Source organism: Staurois parvus, unplaced genomic scaffold, assembly GCF_062004578.1.
Source record: "Staurois parvus isolate SC_StPar_1 unplaced genomic scaffold, SC_StPar_1.0 ptg000059l, whole genome shotgun sequence".
Classification (NCBI taxonomy): domain Eukaryota; kingdom Metazoa; phylum Chordata; class Amphibia; order Anura; family Ranidae; genus Staurois; species Staurois parvus.
The window spans coordinates 13167290-13194620 of record NW_028317855.1 but is presented as its reverse complement, the minus strand read 5'-3'; the positions used below and the strand labels follow the sequence as shown (position 1 = coordinate 13194620).

Sequence of the window (27331 nt, the reverse complement as noted above, 5' to 3'; positions counted from 1 at the left end):
GGGTGGTACTTGGATATTAGGTCAGTGATGTAGTTCGGGGCAGTGTGGTGGATGGCTTTGTACGTCAGTGTTAGGATTTTGAATTTGATCCGTTGCACAATCGGAAGCCAGTGGAGGGATTGGCAGAGGGGGGTGGCGGAGATGGATCGGTTGGAAAGGTGAATGAGTCTGGCTGCCGTATTCAGGATTGACTGAAGCGGGGATACCCAGCGGCAAGGCAGGTCAGTATATATATACCATGGTTTGTAGACTCTGTAACATTCAAACAGACTCCTTACCTGATCCCCAACGGTGACCCTCCTAAAGAGTTAAATACCTATGCCATCTTTTTTACTGCACAAGGCTTTAAGTCCTTTCCACAGTTACAGGTGGACTTTAAATTACACTCAGACTATTTATTTTATTATTAACAGCTCCGCCATGCAGTACCTGTACAATTTGGGTCCCTGGACAACCCCATACAGGTGATACAGGTTAGAAAAAAGATGGTCTGATCCTACTAAGTTTATTTCTACTTACTATTCTGCACTTATGACTGATTCCAATCTTAGGTTCATCACTGCTTAGACAAAATGAGCTTCCTTGGATATACCATTTACAGACACGGATTGGCTAGGCCACTCCAGAACCTTGATATGCTTCTTACAGAGCCACTCCTTGGTTATCCTGGCTGTGTGCTTCGGGTCGTTGTCATGTTGGAAGACCCAACCACGACCCATCTTCAATGCTCTGACTGAGGGAAGGAGGTTGTTGCTCAAAATCTCACAATAAATGGCCCCATTCATCCTCTCCTTAATACAGTGCAGTCGTCCTGTCCCCATCGCAGAAAAGCACCCCCAAAGCATGATGTTACCACCCCCATGCTTCACAGTAGAGATGGTGTTCTTGGGATGCAACTCATCCTTTTTTTCCTCCAAGTACGACGAGTGAAGTTTAGACCAAAAAGTTCTACTTTGGTCTAATCTGATCACATGACTTTCTCCCATGACTCCTCTGGATCATCCAGATGGTCATTGGCAAACTTCAGACCGGCCTGGACATGTGAAGACTTAAGCAGGGGAACCTTCCGTGCAATGCATGATTTGAAACCATGACGGCATAGTGTTCTACCGACAGTGACCTTTGAAACTGTGGTCTCGGCTCTCTTCATGTCATTGACCAGCTCCTCCCTTGTAGTTCTGGGCTGATTCCTCACCTTTCTTATCATCAGTGATACCCCACGAGGTGAGATCTTGCATGGAGCCCCAGTCTGTGGTAGACTGACAGTCGTCTTTAGCCTCTTCCATTTTCTAACAATTGCTCCAACAGTTGATCTATTTTTACCAAGCTGCTTGGCAATTGCAACCATAGCCCTTTCCAGCCTTGTGGAGGTCCACAGTTTTGTCTCTGGTGTCTTTTGACAGCTCTTTGGTCTTGCCCATGGTAGTAGTTGGCGTCTGACTGACTGTGGGGTGGACAGGTGTCTTTAAAGACCTCAGACAGGTGCTACTAAGTTAGATTAATGAGTGGAGTAGAGGTGGACTTTTTAAAGGCACAATAACAGGTCTTTGAGAGCCAGAATTCTTGCTGTTTCTCAGGTGTTCAAATACTTATGTTCAGCAGTGCAAGACAAATAAATTCTTTAAAATCATACAATGTGATATCCTGAATTTTTTTTTTAATTCTGTCTCTCAGAGTGGGAATGCACCTACAATGTGAATTTCAGACCCCTCCATGATTTCTAAGTGGGGGAACTTGCAAAATCGCAGGGTGTTCAAATACTTCTGTTCCTCACTGTATATTGTACATTCACATCAGTCCCTAACCCTTAAGGGGTGTACAATCTAAGGTCCCTAACTCACATTCATATATACACATACTAGAGCTAATTTAGACAGGATCCAATTAACCTACCAGCATGTCATTGGAGTGTGGAAGGAAACCGGAATACCCAGAGGAAACCCACACAGACACAAGGAGAACATGCAAACTCCAGGCAGGTGGTGTTATGGTTGGGATTTGAACCAATGATCCTAGTACTGCCAGGCAGAAGTACTAACCATTTAGCCACTGTGCTTTTGGAGGATCTACATGACAGATGACAGCCTGTTGAACTAATGGAGAGCCTTGAGCACCCTGTTGGTGCAGGGGCCCTGGTCATTGGAGGAGTTCAATCTCCCATTGAACATTCTGAAGCTTTAGGCCATTTGGCTTCCTTTGCAACATTGGACCATCCTGCATGTTCTTGGATTTACTCAGACAACAGCACAGTATCAGCCATCTGGGATGAACAAGAAGTATCACAGCAGCAAGAGAGGTACTGTGGATCCCGTCCTTGGTAGAACTTAATGTTCCAGTCATGTCAGCTGTGTACATCTCAGGTGCGGACATGACTAATTTACCTTTCCCAGAAGCAAAGGTTGTAGTACCTCACATTGCCAAGATGGAGCATGGGGATGTGTTCTATGCAGTACGGAGCACTGCAAAGGCCATGTTCCTAACACTCAGGGGAGAGAGGAAGTGGTTGAATCAAAATGAGTGTCATAACCCAGGAAATGAGATGAAGACATTAGGCAGAACCTTTTAAGGGACATTTCAAGCTTCTCATGTTAAAAAGGAAGGAAATTTATAAGGAAAATGTTCAAATAAATTGTAATGTGCATGGCTAACTTTAGCCTTGTTTAGTTATACAAATGAATACATAATATGAGGACCACGGCATTGGTATTGGAAGAATGCCATAGAGTTTTGTCAGTAATAGAAATAATTCCCCTAGTTTCACAGTCAGTGGAAGAATGTGTTTGTGTCAGCGAGAGAAAGAATACCCTCCATTGGTGTCACTGAAGAAAGAATGTCCTATTGTTTGTGTTAGTGGTTTGTTACCTTAAGGAGAAGCTCCTTGTCTAACACCACCACCACCTCTGATGTTATAGCCCCTGCATGCACAATTATTGTGCCAAGGACTACCCTGAACTGTTTGATGCTGTGCTGGTGCTGCAATATATTCCAGGATCCAGAAAATGCTATCACTCTACAGATTGGAATGTTGTGGTAGGTAGGGACCATGGACTGCCCTAACGATCTAGAAAATAGCATATTTAAGCCTCGTCTGTAGTAGAGCTTGGATGAACCCCCCCCCCTCCCTCCCTCCCTGACATAGATGAGAATCCTCAGATATCACCCAGATTTGATTGTGGTTCACAACTTTGTACTTTGGAGATGAGTTCCCCTCTCCCTTCTGTTCATTTTGGATCAAAGGAGCTGACTGCTGCATGCAACCTAATTAACACAGGTAGGAATTTAGATATTCTTAAAAAAAATCATTACTGTGCTGGGTTATGAATTATGAATCTAAAAGTGAGAGTATTGATCTTGGCTGTTATTCTGCTATATGTACAGACCAAACTTTGATGCTTTACACCTAGCAGAAGCAGTACCAACCTAAAAAGATCCAAAATATTACTAACGCTTGCATATTTTACAATACACCTGACACTTTTGGATTCTATCTGCTTTCTGTTCCATCAGGCTCATGCAAAAACCTTTATTATTGTAATAGAGGTAGAAGACCACGTGGGGTTGATTTGCTAAAATTGGAGTGCGCAAAAACTTTGTTTGTTGAAGCTTTATTGAACTAGTTAAAATTAGAAGCTGATTGGCTACCATGCACAGCTGCACCAGATTTTGCACTCCCCAGTTTTATTAAATAAACCCCTGTGTGTCACATGACTGACCTAAATACTTCTAAAAAAAAGTTAAGGATAAAATAAATCATACAATGCATACTGCTGGGGTCTTCAGTGGAGGAAAGGTTTGTGACATAAGGAGAGCCTGAAATTGAGCTTTAAAGAAGCACTCATGGCACCACTAAGAATGATAAAATAAATGGGTCTTTTTTGAGCTGCTACTTAAAGTTTACCTAATGGCATTTTTTTTATGTTTTAGACAGAGTGGAGAAGCATTAGAACACCTGTCAGTTTTTATTGCTGTCTGTGCCCCCATTAAGGGGATTTAACCTCTCTATTTTTATTTACTATTATCATTGAAAGTGAAAGTAAAGAAAATTCCAAATTTTGGGCTGTCCCCAGAAAAGTAATAGAGGGGGAATCTTCCAATGGGGACACTAGTTCTAGAGACTTGGGGGTCCCCAGGGTATTTGCTTAATTATCAGGGATTTCCTCTCACTTCCTGTTTGGCTATGGGATAGGAAGTGAAGGGAAATCTCCAAAGTAGGACACAGATGGTGAAATAAAATCTGACAGGGGTTTTAACCCTCCCTTGCTCCCTTGCAAAATGAAAAATAACTTTTACCTATAGTTCTACTTTTAAATAAATACACTTTACAGTGTATGCCTCTTTCCAGGTTGTGACCCCTCACAGAGGTCAGAAGCCCCAGCACCACTCTTTCATCACTGTTCACATCAGCACCCTATTTCCATCTCTGTATTACCACCATCCCTGTACATTTCTTTCACCACTGTTTACCCTGCACACCTCTTTCATCACTGCACCCTAAGCACACCCTTGTCAATACAGTACCCCTGTCGCACACCTCTGCACCACTGTACTCCCACCCCAGACATGTCTGCCACTACTGTATCCATTCACACACCTTTTCAACCACTGAACCGCCCTCATACCTCTTCCACCAATGAACTCCCTGCACAGATCGTCCACCACTGTACCCCAGAAGTATATCCCTATACCCCTGTACATCTCTACCACCAATACCCCCAACACCTCAGTTTGAATTTGATGTGTTGGGCAATTGGGAGCCAGTGGAGGGATAGGCAGAGGGGGGTGGCAGAGGTGGAGCGGTTGGTGAGATGGATGAGCCTAGCCGCTGAGTTCAGGATGGTCTGAAGCGGGGAGAGCCTGCGCTGGCCGGTGAGAAGGGAGTTGCAGTAGTCAAGGCGTGAGATAATCAGGGAGTGTACGAGTAGTTTAGTGGTGTCAGGAGTAAGGAAGGAGCGTATCTTGGCGATGTTGCGGAGGTGGAGCCTGCACGTGTTTGTAAGTGATTTGACATGAGGTTGGAAGGAAAGGTTTGAGTCCAGAATGATGCCAAGGACTTTGGCTTGCGGGGCGGGATTGATGGTGGTGTTGTTGGTAGTGATGGATAGGATGGTGGGGGGGTGCGTGGGCAGGGGGAAAGACAAGGAGCTCGGTTTTGGAGAGGTTAAGCTTGAGGAAATGGAGCAACATCCAGTCTGAGATGTCGTTTAGGAGGTGAGTGATGCGGGCGGAGACTGTGGGGGTGAGGTGAGGAGTGGAGAGGTAAATTTGAGTGTCATCAGCGTAGAGGTGATAGTTGAAGCTGTGGGATTGTATGAGTTTGCCAAGGGAGGAGGTGTAGATGGAGAAGAGAAGGGGTCCAAGGACAGAGCCTTGGGGGACCCCAACAGAGAGGGGGAGGGAAGGGGAGGTGGCACCGTTGTAGGAAACGCTGAAGGAGCGTCGGGATAGGTAAGAGGAGAACCAGGAGAGAGCGGTGTCTCTGATGCCAAGGGAGAGTAGTTTATTAAGGAGGAGGGGGTGGTCAACTGTGTCGAAGGCCGCGGAGAGGTCCAGGAGAAGGAGGACAGAGTAGTCGCCTTTGGCTTTGGCGGTTAGTAGGTCGTTAGTGATTTTGAGGAGAGTGGTTTCGGTGGAGTGTAGGGGACGGAAGCCAGACTGTAGTGGATCAAGGAGGTTGTTGTCAGTTAGGTGGGCGCTTAGGTGATTGTAAACTAAGCGCTCAAGGAGCTTGGAAGTGAGTGGCAGCAGGGAGATGGGTCTGAGGTTGTTTGGGTCAGTGGGGTCCAGGGAGGGCATTTTGAGTATGGGGGTGATGTGCGCATGCTTTAGGGGGGAGGGGAATGCGCCAGTAGAGAGGGAGAGATTGAAGATGTGGGTGAGGGAGCGGATGAGGGAAGAGGGGGGTGACCGAGGAGTTGAGAGGGGATAGGGTCCAGGGGGCAGGTAGTGAGGCGGCCTTCTGAGAAGACCCTGGTGACTTCCTCAGTGGTAGCAGGGCTGAAGGAGTACAGTGCTGGGGGGGTTACGGTAAGCGGGGCCTTGGGTGTGATGGGGGGCAGTGCGGTTGCAAGGTCAGAGGAGGGGAGAGATGAGGGGGTGATGGGGGGGGGAGGCTAGGTGGGGAGGTAGATTGCGAGTTGACTATGTCCTTAAGGATTGCGTCAATCTTGTTTTGGAAATGGGTGGCAATCTTGTGGGCGGTAAGTGAGGTACTGAGTGGAGGAGGGGGGGGGAGAGAGCAGGGAGTTGAAGGTCGAGAAGAGTCGGCGAGGGCAGGTGGAGAGGGTGTTGATCAGGTTTACGAAGTAGGCCTGCTTGGTGGCGTGGAGGGAGGAGGTGTAAGTGAGGAAGGCAGATTTGTAGAGGGAGCACCATACAAATATTACCTGGAGGGTGGCAAAAAAAATGTTATTGCATGTGGTGCCACCACCTGGACTCACCTCACAGTGCTGTGACCAGGACATGGTATTGTGCAGGGGACTTAGAAGGACTGGAGTCTGCCTGCAGGCCTGCTTTCTGTCTTCAGCCCAGAAAGCCATCCCCTCCCAATGCCGTGACCTCAGAATCTGGTCAGGTAAAGTTAATTTGGCCAGATCCTCCTCCCGCCCTCCATCCTGAGCTGTGCTGTCCTCCGCTCTCCGCTGTGCACTGACAATGACAGCAGCAGCGGAGGAGACTGGGGGTAGGAGGGGACAGGGACTATTTGTGGTCTACCTATCACCTGCCTGTGGTCAACAGGTAGACAACAAATGACGGGTTGCCGACCCTCGACATAGACCCTACAGCTGCAAAAAAGCTCACAGTGCATCATCACTGTACAGTTTCTAAATGAGGTGCTGAGGTTCATTTACAGACACGAGGTTTGAGGCAAGATAGCAGTGCTAAATAGCAGCATGAATCAGATTTATTCTTGTTTTAATTTATGCTGCAATTTGTGAATATTCTGAAGTGAATTATTACCCGTGTGTAGAGCGAAGTAGTACTTGCATCCCTATAAATACAAAGGGTCAGTGAATGCCTTTTACTGGTCAGATGTCCCAAGTCCAATCAGCCTCTACTACTGAGGCCCAGACTACACTTGAATAGGGAGCATCAGTGAAATCAGATAAATGAAGATTTCAACCAGGGGCTACCGGCTGACCACTTCTGACATTGAGGGACCACTCTGCACACACACACATAAAAACATGCAAGAGAAAGACCTGCCATAAGCCAGAGACTTGAGGAAAAAATTCTCAACTCTCGTACTCTCACCTCAGGAGCAGACAAGCAGGGTTTAATTATTACATGTGGGATTTTGACTATACATTGCATTTCAATTATTACTAATGCTGTTGATTTATTCCCAAATGATTGTAAATTTATGAAAGACTTTCATAGTTGTCCTGAAGGTGATGTTCCCCTATATTTTAGCTCTGGATGTTCTACAAAATGGTCAACTCCTTCTAGTTTTTTGAATTAAGGCAGCTAATTCTGGAATGTTAGTGGTCTCTGGGTTTGAAGCCATAACTTGATCAATCTCTACATTTGTATAAACACCACATAATAAAGCATATATTTCTTTTCTTTGATTCAAATGAGTATCTGTCGAAAGTCTACAATTATCCTTTAGAACTGAAGATAAGCAGTCATTCCTAGTAAATTGGCCATGGTTCCAGGATGGTTTCATTATGGTGGGATTCTGTCGCTGAATCAGGTGATCATTTGGTTCCTTATAAATATCTTTCTCAATTTCAGGGTACAATAAAGTGTCTATTCTTTGACGATGTGTATGTTTCCTGCTATTTCCTAAATGTCCATTATGTTCATGCAAACAAGGCAATTGTCTTCTTCCTTGATGTTCACAACACCCACTTTGTGTATGGAAGTTATGAGGAAGAGTCAAAAAGTTACAAGGAAGGTAATGTTGTTTGGTGCGCGTACAGTCCATGCTATGTGCGTGAGGATTGAGGAAGCAGTTGGTATGAATGTAATTACAGCTACAACAGTGATTTAGATCTGTCATTCTATATTGTGTTTGTTCACCATCTGACTGTGGATGAGTCCATTTGCACATATGCACTGCAGAAAATACATGTTCTGTAATACTCACTTCCCTGTGCAGAATTGGATTTTGTCCTTCTAATGTGTTTAGGGCTGATTTTTGATGGCAACTGCTGTCAGCCCATTTACTCATATCAGAGTACCCCGGCTGCCTTTCCTCTGGTATCTGCTTCATCTTTAAACTTGGAGATATTTCTTTGGTATCCGTAAATTGTTCTGGCCACTTGTAGAAGCTTGGAAGGGAGAAAACCGGGTTGAACCTTGCATGACCTTTTGACAACAACTCATTACAATGTTCAGACTCTATGAAGGCATGCTTTGTTTTGGCCCTTAGTTCATCTGCAACTGATAGCTGCTGCTGATTTAGTCTTTCTGGATGGGAAAATTTGCACTTGATGCCATAAGTGCATTTTTGTCCTGAATGGAGAAGAACAAATCATTTTAATAATATTTTAGGAATATAGTTTCAAAAACTGTGTTTAACAAAAAGCAATTAATAGCTAAACAGTACAATACATTTAGAGAAAATGGCAAATAAAGACCTACAGACATAATCTACTTTAGTCGAGGGACTAGTAGATCACGATTACCAGTAGATCACAGCCAGGTGACTAGTAGATCACGGCCTGGGCTTTCTGACCCGCCATCCCAGAGCATCAAACAGAGTGCAATGCAGAGGGACTACTTATAAAGTTGGATCTCTAGTAGGGAGCAAGAGTCGCATAAGCCAATGCCTCCTCTGTAGTGCCGGTTCCTGTCCCATGCGGAGTGATACTACCTGCTCTCTACCTTGTATCCCAGCTAACGATCTCTAGAAAGCTTCCAACAGCAGGAAAGCAGAGATCTTCAGGTCAGTGTGAAGCAAGACACTGGGAATAATAGTATAGGCCTGCTTTCACTCCGATTCCTGCAGGTTTGCTGTACTTAGCTTTAGACTTCTAGTATATCCTGCAGGTATACAGGAGTGCAGGAGTTTTGATGTGCTTTCAGAAAGTGCACCACACCTGCAAGTGCAGCAGGCACTGCTACTCCTCTTGAAAGCGATTCAAGTGTGTTTGACAGGTGGTGAGGAGTGGATATGTTGCGATAAGTATGGCAATTAGGGGTTTAAATCAGGCGAGGAGGCAACACTGTGCCCGGTGATCTTCTCCTCCTCCCATGTTGTTCAGGTAGATCTCCCCCTCTTTAACCTTCCTAGCGGTCTGATTATGTCAAAATTTCTGTGCTCAAAGTGGTACATTTTATTGCATGGAAATATGTCGTTTTTTTATTGTAGGCCTTTAATTTTTAGGAATAACTCACTGAAATCTGTCCAAACAAGAGTCTAGTAAACATCCCGGGCATGATAAAATTTGAAACAAAAAATCATAATTTATAATATAATAAATAATCATAAATAATAACATAATAATACATTTAATTCAATAATGTAATCAAACTAAAAACACTGAAATTTGAAATATAGGGCCAAGTTCGCACATCACTGAGTAAAGTCGCAAAATCGTTTTCAGTGTCTGATGATGAATTTCCCCCACGAATCATTATCACTCAATTCTGCAAGTGGTTCTAATTTACTATCGCTGTTTTCTAGCTGGTCTAAAACCGCTTTTGACCTAAAGGGACGCTTTTTGGATGGCATTGACGTTTCTCAGTTTCCAGGCAGAAACAACAGTAAAAATGCGGGCAGGGCACAGGACAAAGCACTAGGGACAAAATGTATGTGAAATGGTTTGATATAGTATTGTTATACTATGAGATTTTAGTGAATTGAGTGACTGTCACTCAATTTTTTAATTTCCCGCCGGTTCCATCCCCCGTACGTCCCGACGCTCACATGGAAGACGGATGCCGGCATCAGCCAAAGGAGATGGCCGGGGACGCTCTGGGGGGGACATCATGGGAGCGCAGGACAAGGTAAGTGAAACAGGGATCTCGGAGCAACGCTGCAGGGTAATCCCGAGTGTAGCTCGAGGTTACCGCTTTTGGTACTGAAAGTTTACCCCGAGCTACTCTCAGGAATACCGCCAGGAAGGTTAAGGTTGCCTATCCCTGACTTAACTGATGGGTTGTCCACCTCTTCTTTGACAAATAAGTTCAACACTCTTAGGACTGAGCCTGGAGTAGGCATGAAAAAAATGCTAAACTTGATTTCTCTGCAAAGTTATTTTTAAATTTGAATTTTTAGCAAAATTGTCCTTCATATTGCCTTGTGGCACTGCCAGGGAAAAATCAAGGAGTCATTTAAAGCTGACCTTCATTGACGGAAAGCTTTCATAAAAAGGATGGCTTTGAGTTCTGGACTTAGACTACGTTCACACTGAGGAGTTTTTGAAGCGGTTTTGCGTTAAAAAAAAAGCACCTGAAAAGCTCAAGAAAAACACTTCCTTATGTATGTGAATGTATATCTATGTATGTTTTCACACTGAGGCATTGTGCTTGCAGTGCAGTGTAAAAACTCCTGCTTGCAGCATCTTTGGGGTATGTTTGGCGAGTTTAAAAAAATGCCCTAAAACACCTCTTCCCATTGAAATTAATAGAAAATGCCTGAAAAATGCCTCTGAAAAGCATTTTGGTGCAGTTTTTAAGTCACGTGTCCTTTACTAACGCTCAGAAAGAGCAGCAAAAGCACGGTAAAAACACCTATATGTTTTTGCTGAATTTTTGCACTGGATCAGTGTGAAAGTAGCCTTATTATGTAGCAAAGTTCATGCATTACCTGTTGTTTAGGATAATGGCAATGCACTGTTTATACCAACATTGTCCCCCTGTCATTCTTGATGGAGTCTTTGTCAAATTGAAAAAGGTTTCTCACTCTCCCCAGGCTTTGATAAATGGAATTTACTGTTTTTCCAACCATCTCATTCATTGTACTAAGTGCAAGATTTCAGCATGTGTCCTTATTTATGTTTTTAATGTGATTTTGATATGGTCTATTTACAATACAGTTCAATAAAAGAGAAGTCAATTCATAAAAAGATTTTGGAATGGAACTTCTTAATCAATGAGCTGTTCTATAAACAGATCCTTCTGTTTAGCAAGGTGTGTGTATTGCCCGAATGGCTGCCAAAGCCTGACAAAACCTCTGGTAAAGATAAATGTAATTTGTGAGTGATGTTAAATAAAACATACCATATGGACAAGGTTGTCTTTCTGGATCAAATGGAGCATGTGTTTTCCTGAGAAAATTGGAGATTGTAGGTCCATGACGTCCTAATGGATCATCTGGAGGCATAAATCTAAATGAACATAAATAAATAGTATCAGAAGATTTTAAAAAAATCTAAAAAACATTAGCAATGTGGAAGTCACCATTTTATTTAGTCATTTTTGTCACTGTTTAGGCAGAGGGTCCAGAATTTATGTAAAAAATGTAAGTAATCTATGGACTATTTCTGTTTGTTCCAGTGAACTTAACCACTTCAACACTGGGCACTTTCACCTCTTCCTGCCCAGGCCAATTTTCAGTTTTCAGCACTGTGACGCTTTGAATGACAATTGCGCGGTCATGCAACTCTGTACTCATATGACATTTTTTTGCATTTTTTATAGGTATAGTTAAAGCTGATGTAAGGCTGTGCCATTCCAGTGTGGTTCCCTTATTCATAGAAATGCTAATTACTATGTAAATACTACACACAGGTAATGCAGGTTACAAACAGAAATTTATTAAAAGATTAGTCCACACAAAAGTCTTATTTCAGCTATAGGTAGAGTTTTATGTAATACATTTGTTTGTGGCTTTCCAAAAGGTCTGGCTGCAACAAATTGTTCTGTTTCAGCACACTGGAGTTTTCCCATCATCCTTTTGCAAAAAAAGTAAGCTTACAGAAAAATTCTGATTGTTTGGCAACACTACATTATATCTGCTGCCATTTGTCAATGTATCCACTAGGCATGTGTGTTTTTCTTCATTTCTATTATTTTTCGGATGAAAATGTAATTTTTGTAGATACAGATGTATACAAATCTCCAAATTGATTCAGTAGTGAATGTCAATGAATCCAAAAAAAAAGTTATAATGAAATTAACTAATGCATTTGTTTTATGATGCAATAGTAGTGACATTGGGCAATGAATTCAATTTTCAAAGTTGTTTGATCATTTGGATTTGGATAAAGAATAGATACAAATGTTGTTTCATTCATTAATTTGGATGCATATGACAGAAGTAAACATTGTCCAAACAGCTCATGCCATTTCTTTTGGTGGGTTGGACTAGCGTCCGAAAAATATTGAATCCTTCTAATCAGAATCCATCTGATTCGATAATATATCGCATATATAGCAATCTTCCGGAAAAACCGCAAAATTTTCAAACCCACCTGGACCAAAGAGTATATGAAACAATTGCCAAAGATACAAAACAAATTCCGAAAATGAATGGGGTTAACATAACAATAATATGACTAAATGAAACATATTAAGATATTGTAACTTACTTATCATTTACAAAGGAATACATTAGCAATCTTTTTTCTATGAAGCGTTTCCAGTGTACATTTTCACTCTGTAGGTCACGATAGTTATCATTGGATACAATGATGGCATCTTTCTCAAAGGCCAGTTTGACAATGTAGCGATCATCGTAGCATACAATCCTTTTTCCGTTAATGTTTCTAGATGGAGTGTAAACTAGAATCATTTTCTTTTCCAGATCATCAAGAATGTGCTTGTCTATAAAAACCAAAACATTTAAAATAAGTTAACTGAACACAATCTTGTATTAGGAAAATCTATAATCAATGTGGTCTTATCAACTCATAAAGCTGTGTGGATTATTTTAACTTGGTTTTTTTCATGATTCTTTTCTTATCTAAACATCAGTTTTACATGCAAAATATCACATAAGTGTGCAGTTATTATTTGCACTCATCTGACCTTTACTAGCTTTTTACGAGCTATAAGTATATCCAATGCAGACTCTGGGTGTGTTAGACACGGACAAAAAAATGTCACCATTGTACACAGGGCATCTATAACACATCAAGTCCTTCTGCCCTACTTCCAGGACCTCCTCTGTCCCAGTACTCAACAATTCAGCTCTGATTAATCAAAGAGGCATTGCCCAGTACACAGAGAAAGTTCTGACAGCTGGAGCTGTCAAAAAAAGCAGTCTGTCAATGTCAATTGATAACAACAACAATGCTCAGCCTCCAATATAGGAACATGCAAAGAAACATTGGGGTTGATTTACTACAGGCAATTAGATTGTGCACTCTACAAGTGCAGTTGCTTCAAAGCTTAGTAAATCAGCAGAAGCTCTGCTGACTTCCATCATCCAAGCATGTGCAAGAAAAAATGCTGTTGCTGATTGGGTATTTTTGGCAAAGGGAAGCTTTACCTCATTTACTAAGCTCTGGAGCAAATGCACTTGCATAGTCTATTTGCCTTTAGTAAATCAGCCCCCAAGTTTCATTTTATATTTTTCTATTTATTCGTCTACAGATCAAAGGGATGAACTTGATCTGCAGATGACATCAGTTAAAGCAACCTGACAAGTAAAAAAAGTTGTTGTTTTTTTAATTAAATGTTCTTCTTTAACCCCTTATTAAATCATAGTTTACTCCAATCAGCCCTAATTAACTCATTCTTTTTCTCCATTCAGTTAGTATTTCCCTGCTGATCTGTTTTTTTATTTATTTTATTAACTAATAATATTTAAACGTTTTTTGGTTTAGTTTGTTTTGTTTGTTAATATTTTTACACCTTTAACATATATGTACAAATTTCATATTTAAAAAAGTGCAAAATTATAAAAAAAAAAAAAACATTTTTACTTAATTTGTAAATAACTTTGCAATGTTTTCTACCAGTATCATAATTTTAGTGTCATTTTAAAGAGCCCAAATTACAGAATACAATGCACACTATTTATGTGGAGTAACGCTATTTATTTTTAAACCAACTTGACTAAAAAAAAAAAAAGGAAAAGGTGTGTTTTATTTAGTATTTCTATGTTTACTTGTCTAAAGTTTTTAGAAAAAAAAATCATTTTTGTCAGAAAATATTCACTTTTCCTGTTTCTGAGCAATACTTTTCATCTGCCCGCCATGACCTTTTGCCTGTTTGACTGTGATGATCTTGTCTGCCGATATTGTACCATGCTTCATTTCTGCCTGCTGCTAGCTGTTGTTGGGTCATAACCTGAGAGCTATCTACAGCATCATTCCTTCCCACATGGAAGAAAAATATATTTAAAATATATTTTAAAAATATTCTTCCAAAATATATTGCCATATATTTGAAATGCTACAATTTTAGCCATATTCAATATATATATATATATATATATATATATATATATATATATATATTGCATGTTGAAATGCGTTTTTATTACAAAATATATGAAAAATATTTTTAAAAATACATTTCAAATATACTGTGTGTCTTTAAAAATACACATCTACATTTTTGGAATGCATTTACAAATATATGTAAAAATATATGTTAAAATTAGAGATGAGCGAATCGAACCAGGCGAAGTGGAATTCGATTCGAATTTCAGGAAAAATTCGATTCGCGTCGAATCCGAATATTAGCCTACTTCGGGTGCGCGAATCGGATTTTTACCGATCAGCCGGCAAAAGTGTCCCTGCAGAGAGCTCCGCTATTTCTGACAGTTCTCTGACAGTTCCTTCACATGTACAGCGGTTGAAACATTGTATCTATTTGTTTCCATTTAGGATACAGATGTTTTTATTCGGAAACAGATACAATGTTTCAACCGCTCTAAATGTGAAAGTCAGAAAACTGTCAGAAATAGAGGAGCTCTGCAGATACACTTTTTGCCGGTTTGGAATTATTCTTATTTTCATCCTACTTCTTCTTCTTCTTCTTCATCCTCATCCTCAGAAGAAGAAGAAGAGGATGAGGATGAAGAAGAAGAAGAAGAAGTAGGATGAAAATAAGAAGAATTCCAAGCCGGCAAAAAGTGTATCTGCAGAGCTCCTCTAAGTGTATCTGCAGAATAGAGGAGCTCTGCAGATACACTTTTTGCCGGCTTGGAATTCTTCTTATTTTCATCCTACTTCTTCTTCTTCTTTCTCTTCATCCTCATCCCCATCCTCTTCTTCTTCTTCTGAGGATGAGGATGAAGAAGAAGAAGAAGAAGTAGGATGAAAATAAGAAGAATTCCAAGCCGGCAAAAAGTGTATCTGCAGAGCTCCTCTATTCTGCAGATACACTTAGAGGAGCTCTGCAGATACACTTTTTGCCGGCTTGGAATTCTTCTTATTTTCATCCTACTTCTTCTTCTTCTTCATCCTCATCCTCATCCTCTTCTTCTTCTTCTGAGGATGAGGATGAAGAAGAAGAAGAAGAAGAAGAAGTAGGATGAAAATAAGAAGAATTCCAAGCCGGCAAAAAGTGTATCTGCAGAGCTCCTCTATTCTGCAGATACACTTAGAGGAGCTCTGCAGATACACTTTTTGCCGGCTTGGAATTCTTATTTTCATCCTACTTCTTCTTCTTCTTCTTCATCCTCATCCTCAGAAGAAGAAGAGGATGAGGATGAGGATGAAGAAGAAGAAGAAGTAGGATGAAAATAAGAAGAATTCCAAGCCGGCAAAAAGTGTATCTGCAGAGCTCCGCTAAGTGTATCTGCAGAGCTCAGCTATTTCTGACAGTTCTGTGACATTCCCTCCATACAGCGGTTGAAACATTGTATCTATTTGTTTCCATAAATGGAAACAAATAGATACAATGTTTCAACCGCTGTATGGAGGGAATGTCACAGAACTGTCAGAAATAGCCTATTTCTGACAGTTCTGTGACATTCCCTCCATACAGCGGTTGAAACCGCTGTATGGAGGGAATGTCACAGAACTGTCAGAAATAGCCTATTTCTGACAGTTCTGTGACATTCACTCCATACAGCGGTTGAAACATTGTATCTATTTGTTTCCATAAATGGAAACAAATAGATACAATGTTTCAACCGCTGTATGGAGGGAATGTCACAGAACTGTCAGAAATAGCGGAGCTCTGCAGAAATAGCCTATTTCTGACAGTTCTCAGACATTCACTCCATACAGCGGTTGAAACATAGCCTATGTTTCAACCGCTGTATCTATCTGCAGAGCTCCGCTAAGTGTATCTGCAGAGCTCCGCTATTTCTGACAGTTCTGTGACATTCCCTCCATACAGCGGTTGAAACATTGTGTCTATTTGTTTCCTTCTCCTTCTTCTCATCCTTCTCCTTCTTCTCATCCTTCTTCTCATCCTTCTCCTTCTTCTCATCCTTCTCCTTCTTCTCATCCTTCTCCTTCTCCTTCTTCTCATCCTTCTCCTTCTTCTCATCCTTCTTCTCATCCTTCTCCTTCTCCTTCTTCTCATCCTTCTCCTTCTCCTTCTTCTCATCCTTCTCCTTCTCCTTCTTCTCATCCTTCTCCTTCTCCATCTTCTCATTCTTCTCCTTCTCCTTCTTCTCATCCTTCTCCTTCTCCTTCTTCTCATCCTTCTCCTTCTTCTCATCCTTCTCCTTCTTCTCATCCTTCTCCTTCTTCTCATCCTTCTCCTTCTCCTCATCCTTCTCCTTCTCCTTCTTCTCATCCTTCTCCTTCTCCTTCTCCTTGTCCTTCCTCATCTCCAAGGGCATTTAAATTAAAGGTACAGTGTTCTGCACTAATTTAAAGGCTCTCTGAAGCCTAGAAACCCTTTTAATAAGTTAAATTCGTTGCGAATTAATTCGCATCGAATCGAATTTCTTCCTCAAATTCGGCGAATCAGCCGAATCGAATTTTTGAATAATTCGCTCATCTCTAGTTAAAATGACTTTTTTATATGTTAAAAAAAATCTGAAGAATGTATATTAAAAAAATATATTTTTTAAAATATATTCTTCAAATTTTTTTAACATATATTTTTACATATATTTGTATATATATATATATATTTATTGAAATATATTTTGAAATATTTTTCTTCCGTATGGGTTGAGGGATGCATTCATGAACACCTCCTGGTTCCTTAGACCCTGGTTCTCAACCCTCTTTAAAGCCTATATTTGCCAGGCAATACAGAAGGTCCACTATCTCCCTGTAACTTTAAGAAATAAACCTCCAATGTTTTGTCAGTCACACCTGTCATACAATATTTTATTCATCTTATAAGAAGAATGATTCAGTCAACATAGTCAAACATGTATTTCTATATGCAGAAGGAGATTCATTTTACGACTTCTTTCCATTCGTGACATTCTTTAACAAACCATTCATTTCTTCTGTTTGGCTTTGTTAAGCAGATACACACGTACCTGATATGGGTGAATCAATTCTTGGCTGTTCCTTTCTCCAGGAAGGCACAAACACCTTAATGTAGCCATGTCCTCTCTTTCTAAACCAGTCCACCGCAATTTCTATGCCTCTGCATGAGAAAAATGTCTTGCACCCATGACTGTGAGTAGAAATAAAATTGTAATATCAGTTGCATGTTTAGTATTACATTGAATTACTTCAAATTACTGTCACTTTAACCAAAACATAAAAAAGGTGCTCATGGTTATAAAGGGCACACACTTTGAGATGCCTACACTTATCTGGTATTGTTGAAGTCTGCCAGACAACCTTCCCCTTATTCATTCATTCCTACTAGCCCATCAGTATAATGGACTGCCTTACTCTCCTATAGGCAGGGCCGGTGCTATCACTAGTCAAACTAAGCGGCTGCCTAGGGCGCACTGCCACCTAGGGGCACCTGGGCGCAGCACAGGCCGGCACTCTCTCTGTGTGGGACACCGCCACATCATGAATGATCCTTCAGCTGAAAGGAGGGGCGGCAGAGGGGAGGAAGAAAGGACAGAGGAAGATGCCGGGTGTCTGGGGTCAGTGTAGCAGCTGAGCTGCCGCTCCTTCCAGTGTTCCTCTCAGACTCAGTGCCTTACTGCAAGCTGGGTCGCCGCTGCGGATCACTGTTGAGTTCCAGCCCTTCTCTTCCAATTCATCAGCAGAGGTAGAGCTGCGCCTGCTGAGGAAGGTAATGTCTGACACTGATGTCTCATTTCTCTGTAAGTGTGACCCGGCCGGCCATCCATAACATGTGCAATGTGTCAGTGAGTGATGATATCATCATGAGCCCACGGCCTGCTTTTCTAGTGCCTGCTGATCTGTGTCAGTGTTGGTGGTGGTGTGTTGTGTCGGATCTGTCACTGTGTGGGATCGTTCAATTCAAGTGTTCTCACTGTGTGTGTGTGTGGGCTGGGCTGCCTGCAGTCACAGCATTTTTATCTCATTGTCTGGGGAATTCCAGCCTGGGATCTGTCAGAGCTATCTTATGGCACTTATTTTTGCAAATTAAAAGAAATTTAGCAGTTTCATGTTTTGTTGATTTAATATTTTCTACTGTTTTAAAAAAAAAAATGGGGGAGGGGCACAAGTAGCTGGTCTTGCCTAGGATGCAAAATAGTCTAGCATCGGCCCTGCGTATAGTAGTGTGTAATAGGTTGGTGAACTTCAGTATTTCCAGGAAGAGCCACAGCTTTGCCTGATCAGAAAAGCACAGAATTCAGACAAATCAGGGACTCTAAAAGCTGCTATAGATATGTGTAGTCACCGCTGGATGTCTGCACTTTATACCGATCAGTGTTTTTTATTTAATGTAATTCTTCAGGCTGAACAATAAACTGCAAAGGGATAACAAAAAATGAATGTGATTTTCATACTCTACACCTATCAGTGGCTTTTGTTTATTAAAGCCAAGAGCATTTATTAGTTTCCATTTTTTAAGTTTTTTTTTCTTCTATTTTCATCTAAAGATCCAGTCAGTGCGTCTGTTGTTTTCCAACAGAAAACCTCTCTTGCAGTTGCAAGGATAAGACAAACCACTTAACACTGGCAGGGGTGCTTACAATGATCAGATTTTATTTATTTATCTGAAACCTTTCTCCCAAATTGAAACAAACTGTTTGCTGTAATTGATTATAAAGTGTTATCTGGAATTTGGCTTCAGTTTGTTATTGTATTTAAGTGCCCAGTTATACCGGTGTGACTTGTCATGCGATTTGATAGTTTCAAATCGCATTACAAGTTGCACTATTTTGTCGGCAATTGAAGCGGTCATATCGGTGTGATTCTGACTTGGTCGGAGTCGCACCGATTTTGAAAGTAGTGCATGCACTACTTATTGCAAGTTCAGGTGCGACTTGCATAGACATCTACAAATCGCACCTGAAGTCGAATTGCCATTCTACTTTGAAATCCTGCGACTTCAAGTGAAGTCACGTGATTTCAAAGTCAGATTGGTGTGACCAAGGTCTAAATCTGACAATGCTGCTGTCCAAATCTGCCTCCTGTGCTCCTTCATCCAGAGTGGTGGCACTCTAATACAGGAGGCGTGTTACTGGCCAGATCATCAGAGAAAAACAGGGAAAAAGCCTAAAAAAAGAAAATGAATGCAGCCACCACATCTAATGATTAGTAAGCTACAATACATTACATTACAGATATAGGCGGCACTGATGAGCTGGCACTGATGATGGGTACTTATAGTTGGCACTGACAGGTGTCACTGCTGGGCATTGACAGGCTGCACTGCTGAGCACTGACTGGCGCAACTGCTTGGCACTGACTGGTGGCACAGCTGGGCGGCACTGAGTGGTGGCACTTCTGGGTGGCACTGATGGGCACAGGTGAGCGGCACTGCTGGGCACAGGTGGGTGCACTGCTGGGCACAGGTGGGCAGTACTGATGAGTGGCACTGCTAGGCACCAATAATCAGGGCACTGACCATCAGTGCCCTGATGATCGGTGCTCATCCCTGCTCTGACAACTGCCGGTTCTCAGCAGTACTTTCCTCACAGCGTGAGGAAAGTGCAGCCGAGAACCGGCAATTGCATTTCCCGGTGATCAGCGTGTCCTTGGACACGGCTGATCACGTGGTAAAAGGCCGCTGTGATTGGCCTTTTACCACATCACGTGATCAGCTGTGTCTGTAGCTGGAGAGTGCGTTCTGGGAGGTACGGAGTTAACCACTCCAGCAGTCAGTTTACAGGAAAATCCACGCATCATTACACAGCCTTAGAGAGGAGGATATGCCAGCCAAATGCATTACTTGCAAAGTTGCACACAGTTCCCGTGCACTAGCGTTTATCTTCTAGCACACCTGCTGACATCTAAATGACCTCACACCGGGCCGGGACTTTTTTTTAATGGTTGAACTGGGTGGACTTTTGTCTTTTTTCAACTGGACTAACTATGTAACTAACACCAGAAAGTTGCTGTGCCCAGGACTTCAGCCCCTAAAGCCACCAACCCCCCCGTCCCGGCCCGGCCTTGATAATAACAGAGGGTTTCACAAATACTATTAACCATACAGGTTTACTTTTCTTTACATCTTAGTGAATTCCCACTTCCATGTGGCCATCTTGTGAGAGTCTCCTGCCTCAAGAGACAGCCCTATAGACATTTGTAAAGATGGAGAAGAATTTTCTTAAGCATGAAAGCATCGCTGTGTTGGGGAGATAGAGGTAAGTATTCGTCTATAGTGGGGAGATAGAAGTACTTTATGCAGGGGGACAGCAAAAAGGATTATTGCACTTTATTTGAAAGTGCACATATCCATTTGAACATACTGGCCCTGATGTACTGAAGGAGTAAAGCAAGTTCACTTTAGAGCTGAATTAGGGCTAGTTCACACTAGATGCAGTCCAGTGCATTTTTCTTCTGCATCAAAAGTGCATGCACAGTATTCTCCATGTATTCCAATGCCCCTTGTTAACACTAGTGCAGTCAGTTCCGGTCAGTTTCCAGTGCAGAAAAAAAAAATAGAACATGCTGCATTGTTTCTGCACATACTGGAACATAGCAAACTGCACTGGAACTGCGTGTGGTGTGAACTGTTTGCAAAAATATATGAGGAATGCATCCGGAGTGCATTTTTGTAGTGTGAACTGGCCCTTACACATATCTGTTGCGGATTGAAGTTCAGGTTTCACAGCTAATTTATACAGTAGTTGTTCAGCGGTTCACATCAGGGTTACATCAGGTTCAGGAAAGGATCAGCTCAGGATCTTATCCTGTTCACACATATGCGGTTCCCATAGAAGTCATTAGCCTGTAATCAGCACCTGAACCGGACCGTACTGTCCAGAAATTATTATTATTATACAGGATTTATATAGCGCCAACCGTTTGCTCAGCGCTTTACTATATAACGGGAGACAATACAGCAACAATACAGTTCAATACAAGAGGGATAGGAGGGCCCTGCTCCTTGAAGAAATTGGACATGACTCTTTTAAAATTACATTGAAACCGCACTGAATCTGCACCGCCAGTGCACCGGACATACGTGAACAGGCACCGTAGGAAGCAATGTTATTTCACATGTAATGTGCATTGGATACGGTTCAAACCACATCCAATCCGCATATATGTGAATGGGCAGTTAAACAAATTTTTATTTTAAAAAAACTCATTTTCATCTGCCTTAGTGAATGAGGCAAAATAAAGATCAAATTCAGTCAACACAATTTATTCTCATTCACTAAGCTATAAGAAAATTCACATTGCAAAGAGAAAATTTACTTAACTTAGTAAAAGGAGCAAAGCTGTGATGACTTCAATCATGCAATCATGCGTAAGCAAAAATCTTGTTTTTTTTTTATTTTCCTTGTACATGATTGGGTATTCTTTGCAAAGAAAAATTCCACTTGCAAGGGAAAATGTACTGCTCCAAGTCAGTCCACCACTTGCCAACCAGACACAACACAGGGTACAGATCCGGTTTGCGTCGGAGAACCTGCAAATGTTAAGAATGGATGACCGCCCCCTTAAACCATGACAAAAAAATCCATAACCCTGATTATAACGTCAGTGAGATGTGAAACGTGCAAACCCTGTTATCTGTGTGTGCTGATGTGCTGTCAATGTCCTATTTTTAACCGATGAAATAAAGAAAGATTTTTTGCCATGATTTGAGGTGTGCGATCATCCAGTCTTAGAATTTTCACTTTGTTTCCCCTCATTCACTAAAATAAGTAAAAATTCAGTTTGAAAGTGAATATTCTCTACCGCAAGGGCTAGGCAACAATAAAGAGGTGGAGGTCTACCTGAACAACATGAGAGAAGTCATCACCGGGCCCAATGTTGCCCAGTGTCGCCTCCTAACATCAGATTTAAACTTCTAATTGCCATACTACCGTGTCCCAATCCAAGCATGGGTTTAAATCAGGTGGTGAGGAGGCAACATATCACCTCCTCACCACCTGTCAAAAACACTTGGATCACTTTTCAATGGAGCAGCAGGACAGTGACAGTGCATAGTTTTTAGCACTGCTGACTATATTAGTGTCACTGGTGATGTCAATGTCAGTTAGTCCGTGCGCCAGCTAGTGTCAGATTTCCCTCCGCACTATCACAGTCCTGCTATAAGTCTTTGATCATCACCATTACTAGTATAAAAATAAATAAAAATAAATAAATAAATAGAAATTCTAGTATATATCCCATAGTTTGTAAACAGTATAACTTTCACGCAAACCAATTGATATACACTAATTGGGATTTTTTTTTTTCTTTTACCAAAACATGAAGCACAATACATTTTGCCCTAAATTTATGATTTATTTTTTTCACTGAATATGTTTTATAGCAGAAAGTAAAAAATATAGGGTTTTTTTTCAACATTTATGGTCTTTTTTTTTAATTATATGATTAAAAATAAAAAACCTGGTGGTGATCAAATACCACCAAAAGAAATCTCTATCTGTGTGAAAAAAAATATATATAAATGTCATTTGTGTACAGTGTTACATAGCCGCGCAATTGTCAGTTAAAGTAGTGCAGTGCAGCATAGCAAAAAATGACAGACAATGTTATATTAGTAGTGATGGGCTTTATTGGCCGTTCATGTGTTCGCTGACGCTGAACACATGAATGGTAAGGGTGTTCGGTTGGCTGTTCGCCAACTGCGCCTCACAATGCACTGCTCTCTTACAGTGCATTGTGATTGGGCAAAGCAATGCGGCTGACCACAGGTCAGGTGTAATGCTTTGGCCAATCACAGCACAATTGGGTGGAGCTAGCTCCGCCCAGTTTACATCTCACCGGCAAATGTCAGATTGCAGCGAATGCTCGACAGGTCAGCGGGCATCAGATTTTTTTTAATTTGGACGAGTCGTTGTTGTTGTGACAATGCTGGATGCCATGATTGATGATGGATTGTGCTGTGACTGGCCAAAGCATTGCACCTGACCTTTTTTTTTTTACTGTGGGGTCCCTCCTAATCTTCCTACCAGACCTAAAGGGTCTGGTATGGATTAGAGAGGGGACACCATGCTGTTTTTTTTATAAAAATATAATTTTTTTTTAAAAAGTCAGTCCTGCTGCAGTAGGTTCTATACATTGTACAGATGTGCAGGTTTGCAGGTAGTTTAAGGGGACTCCCCAGGCATGATATTTAAAGGTATTTTTAATTTACTTATTTTTTTACTTTTAAAAAATGAAAAATGACTGCCCCTTTAAAAACGGTACTTTTTTAAACTTTTTTTTCACTGATTCAAGTCCCTTAGGGCAGTACCCAAGTACCCATACCCCTTTTATGGCCAATAACTTGCATAATGCATATAAGCCTTCAAAATTGGCACTTTTGAATTTACAAGTTCGAGTCTCATAGACTTGCATTGAGTTTGAAGTTCACGGTCGAACATTCATTAGGTTCGAATGTTCAACTGGGAATCGAACATGGGAGTGTCCGGCCCACCACTATATATTAACACAGGTAGAGATAAAACACCACTACTATTACAAAGCACGTAAAGCATGATAGGTAACTTTGTGAAATGAGATCTCAGTTGGATAAGGTGCAGCATGGAGCAAATACTGGCTGAACTAGAGAAAGAACGTTTTATGAATTGAACTAATTGGTTTGAATTACTAAAAGCAAATAGGCTGACCACTTGGCATGTGAATTTCTATTATGCAAGAGAATTTTCTCTTGGCTAAGTAAATGAGGTGATGCTCTGTCATACAATCATGTGCAAGCAAAAGTACTGTTTGTTTTTTCTTTGCACATGAGTGGATGTTCACTGCAAAGTTAATTTTCACCACATTCATGTTCAGTGCAAAGTGAATGGCCTATTTGCTTCTAGTATATGAACATTGTTGTCTTTATTTTTAACCCGTAGCCTTACTTCTAGCTCTACAATTAATCCCTAACTATCATCATAACCCATAAATTTATCCCTGTCAGATTAATAAATATAACCATATAAAAGCCATACTCTTAGCTTAGATGTACTTTTGTAGCAAAGCATACCAAAGGAGAAATTTTAAAATCTGGTTTTAGCTATTCCTTATAATATGCAGTTGTTTGAGGGTTGTATGAATGTGTTTACGCAATTCTTGTATTATCATTTATATTGACATTACATTTTCAGCACTAAATTTCGCTGCCTGTATGTCACTGATTCAGCATTTAGTTCCTGGTATGAAAACATTTCAAGAGGACCATTGTGCCAATTTATAGTCAGCTTATAACATGTTATTTGCTGAAGCATTACCAAGGATCCTGATATCCTCCGGATACCTGATCTATGTACTAAATATTGCTATGGTCATTATATGGTTGTAAGATACAAACAGGAATTGTATATCAAGGACACACAGTAGTTAAATTTTAGCTAGAAATTTCAGCCAATTTTTTTTTCTTTTTTTAAGCATGCCAAGATACAGTAGAAGAAGGCATTGTTTAATCTGCAATATACAGGGAATATGCTTGCCAGAGTAAATAGGGATCTAGCAAATGCATAAATAGGAACCCTTGCATACGAATAAAATTAGAGGCTCAAGAAGACCTTTTGAAGCCTGGCAAAATAGACTTCCTTAATAATTTGTATAATGGTACTGTTGCAGCTTGGCATTACCCCAGAAGTTCCTGAACATTTAAAAGTATCAGGACAAGAAAAAAATACTGTTTTAATAATATAACATTCCAGTTGTGATTTTAAAAATGTAATATCCACCACTGGTATAAAGCAATTTTAATGAGATTATGTCTATTTAAATTTACATGTAAGTTAACTGAATATTTTGTGTGTTTTTCTCCTAATATCTTCAAATGTGTTCAGCCATTGCATTGACCATCTTAGGTCAAAACTTTTATTTTTAATTTAGGATAGAGCAGAGAAGTATTAATATCGCTTGGCTTTTAGATACACTTTAGCATTATGACATACAAGACATAAAAAAATTGAGGCTAGATGAACCCCTACCTCATTGCTATATTGCTACCGTCTATGACTATTGCCCTTAAACTGTTGGAAGGATGATTGCTGTCCTCTGTATGTTTTCTTTGTTCTGTGTCTTCTGTGTTGATGCACCCCCGAGCCACCAACCTTGGCATGAATGTTTTTGGAAATGTTGCATCTCTGTCAGCTTGGGCTCTGTTTCCTGTGATTATTAGCTCCTGTAAAATATCGTTATCCAGTGCCTTCTCACCTAGCTTCTCCAATGCTTTCTTTATCTCTTCTTCTGCATAGCCAAGTTTTTGAAACCAAACCAGCTTTCTATCTCTTCCATCCATGTTGTTGAGTTGGGTTCCGTAGAATAGTTTTATTTTTTTGTCATTTCCTTTTCAAATCAGAAAGGTTCAAAGGATTTCCAGAAAAGCTTTGAATGTATTTTTTTCCAGCTGCATTCTACTTTGGCAATTTTCAGAGAAGATAAAGACTAAATTGGTGAGCACTTTGTGTGCTTTAATTCAGTAGTGAAGGTGAGTAGATGTAGCTGCTCCAGATCAGAGAAAGAAAAGAGAATGTCAGTGAACATATAAATGAACAATGAAACAAGCTTTGTCACATGGTTTTACATTTTTTTTAATTTTGGGTCAGGAAGTCATGTTAAAGATAACTAGGGGATTTTCTATTAGTCACAGCAGTCTAGCAGCCAAATATTGCTATTTTACTGCCATGCTGCAATGTGAAAACATGACTAATGAAAAATAGCACACTAAAGTAATTACTGCTTTTTGTAAACACAACACTCTGCCAAGCTAGATTTTTTTATTACTTTTTCACATTTTGTTGCCAATTGCTCATTAAAGCCCAGCTACCGCCAACCTTTTTATTTTGTTTTGGACAGATCAGAGAAGTCTACATCCTCTAAGGTTTTTATTTTGGTCTGTTTCCCTTTTTCCATTTTCACTCACTTTCTATCAGTATAGGTTATGGTAACTTTTCTAAAGGGAAGCACAGGCAAAAACACATTTTTAGTTAAGTGGGAAAAGGTTAGAACGTATGACAATGTTTTCATTACCACCAGGACCTCCCTAATATGGTGACAACCAAACCCCCCATTACTTGTGTAGGTGTTACAGGGACAACCTCTCCAGTGTGGCTCATCCCTATTAACAAAAACCTCCCCAGTCAAGCCACAAACAGAAATAAAAGAACAGCAGAAAATATAACTTTTCCTCCCTCTATCCAAAACTAAAATCATTGTCTTATGAGGGAGGTCATAGACTGGGGCATTGTCCTGCATGAGTGCATTTTCTGCTGGAGTGCAAAACAGCAGTTGAACACAGCAGTTCTATTAAAGTAGGATAAATAAAGCATCAAGAAGATACAAAAAGAACTCTACTGCACTCTGGATGGACTGCAAGCAAACACCCTGGGAAACATCTCCTACAAGTCTGATTCCCACTCCATCTACCTTTTAATATGACCCCTCTACTCCTCCTTTTCATATTACTGTCCTCTGTTCTCAAAATCTTTACCCCTCTGCTCCATCCCAAAGCTTATACATATCACCCCCACTTCTACCATCTCCCTACTACTGCTCTCATCACCTCCTGCTGATACTTAACTCACCTGCTGACCCAAACACCAGAACAGGAAGGCATGTGCACTCATATACATCCCACTCCCATCTTATTTTCCTCACCCTCCTTCTTCTCCTAACCTCTGGGGATATCTTCCTGAACCCTAGTCCTCCAGTATCTCACCCCCACACAAGGCACCCTCCTTCCTCCAGGAATAGCCACAATCCACTCAATTTAATCTCAATCCCCATACTCCTAAAAACCACCCTCCCTTTCTCATGTGCACTCTTGAATGCCCGCTCTGTCTGTAATAAGCTCACCTCTGTCCATGACCTTTTTGTCTCCCACTCCCTTAACTTACTAGCAATTACAGAAATCTGGCTTCAAGCATCAGATTCTGCTTCTCCTACAGCACTTTCCTATGAAGGCCTCCACTGGACTCACTCATCCAGACCTAGTGGTCAGAAAGGAGGTGGAGTTGGTTTGCTTCTATACCCACTGAGCACCTTTCAAGTCCTCCCTACCCTCCCTCTCT

At 40.9% G+C, this 27331-nt stretch overlaps 1 protein-coding gene across 1 annotated transcript; it reads right to left on the bottom strand.

Annotated features, from left to right (window-relative positions):
• Positions 1-6883: 6883 nt before the first annotated feature.
• Positions 6884-25901, bottom strand: ZC3H12D (zinc finger CCCH-type containing 12D). Its single transcript, XM_089668651.1, has 5 exons — positions 25250-25901; positions 17297-17436; positions 12480-12714; positions 11170-11276; positions 6884-8457 (listed from the first exon to the last, which is right to left on the bottom strand). The coding sequence occupies exons 1-5, from the start codon at positions 25558-25560 to the stop codon at positions 7433-7435; spliced, it is 1818 nt and encodes a 605-aa protein (XP_089524777.1). The 5' UTR covers positions 25561-25901; the 3' UTR covers positions 6884-7432.
• Positions 25902-27331: the final 1430 nt, after the last annotated feature.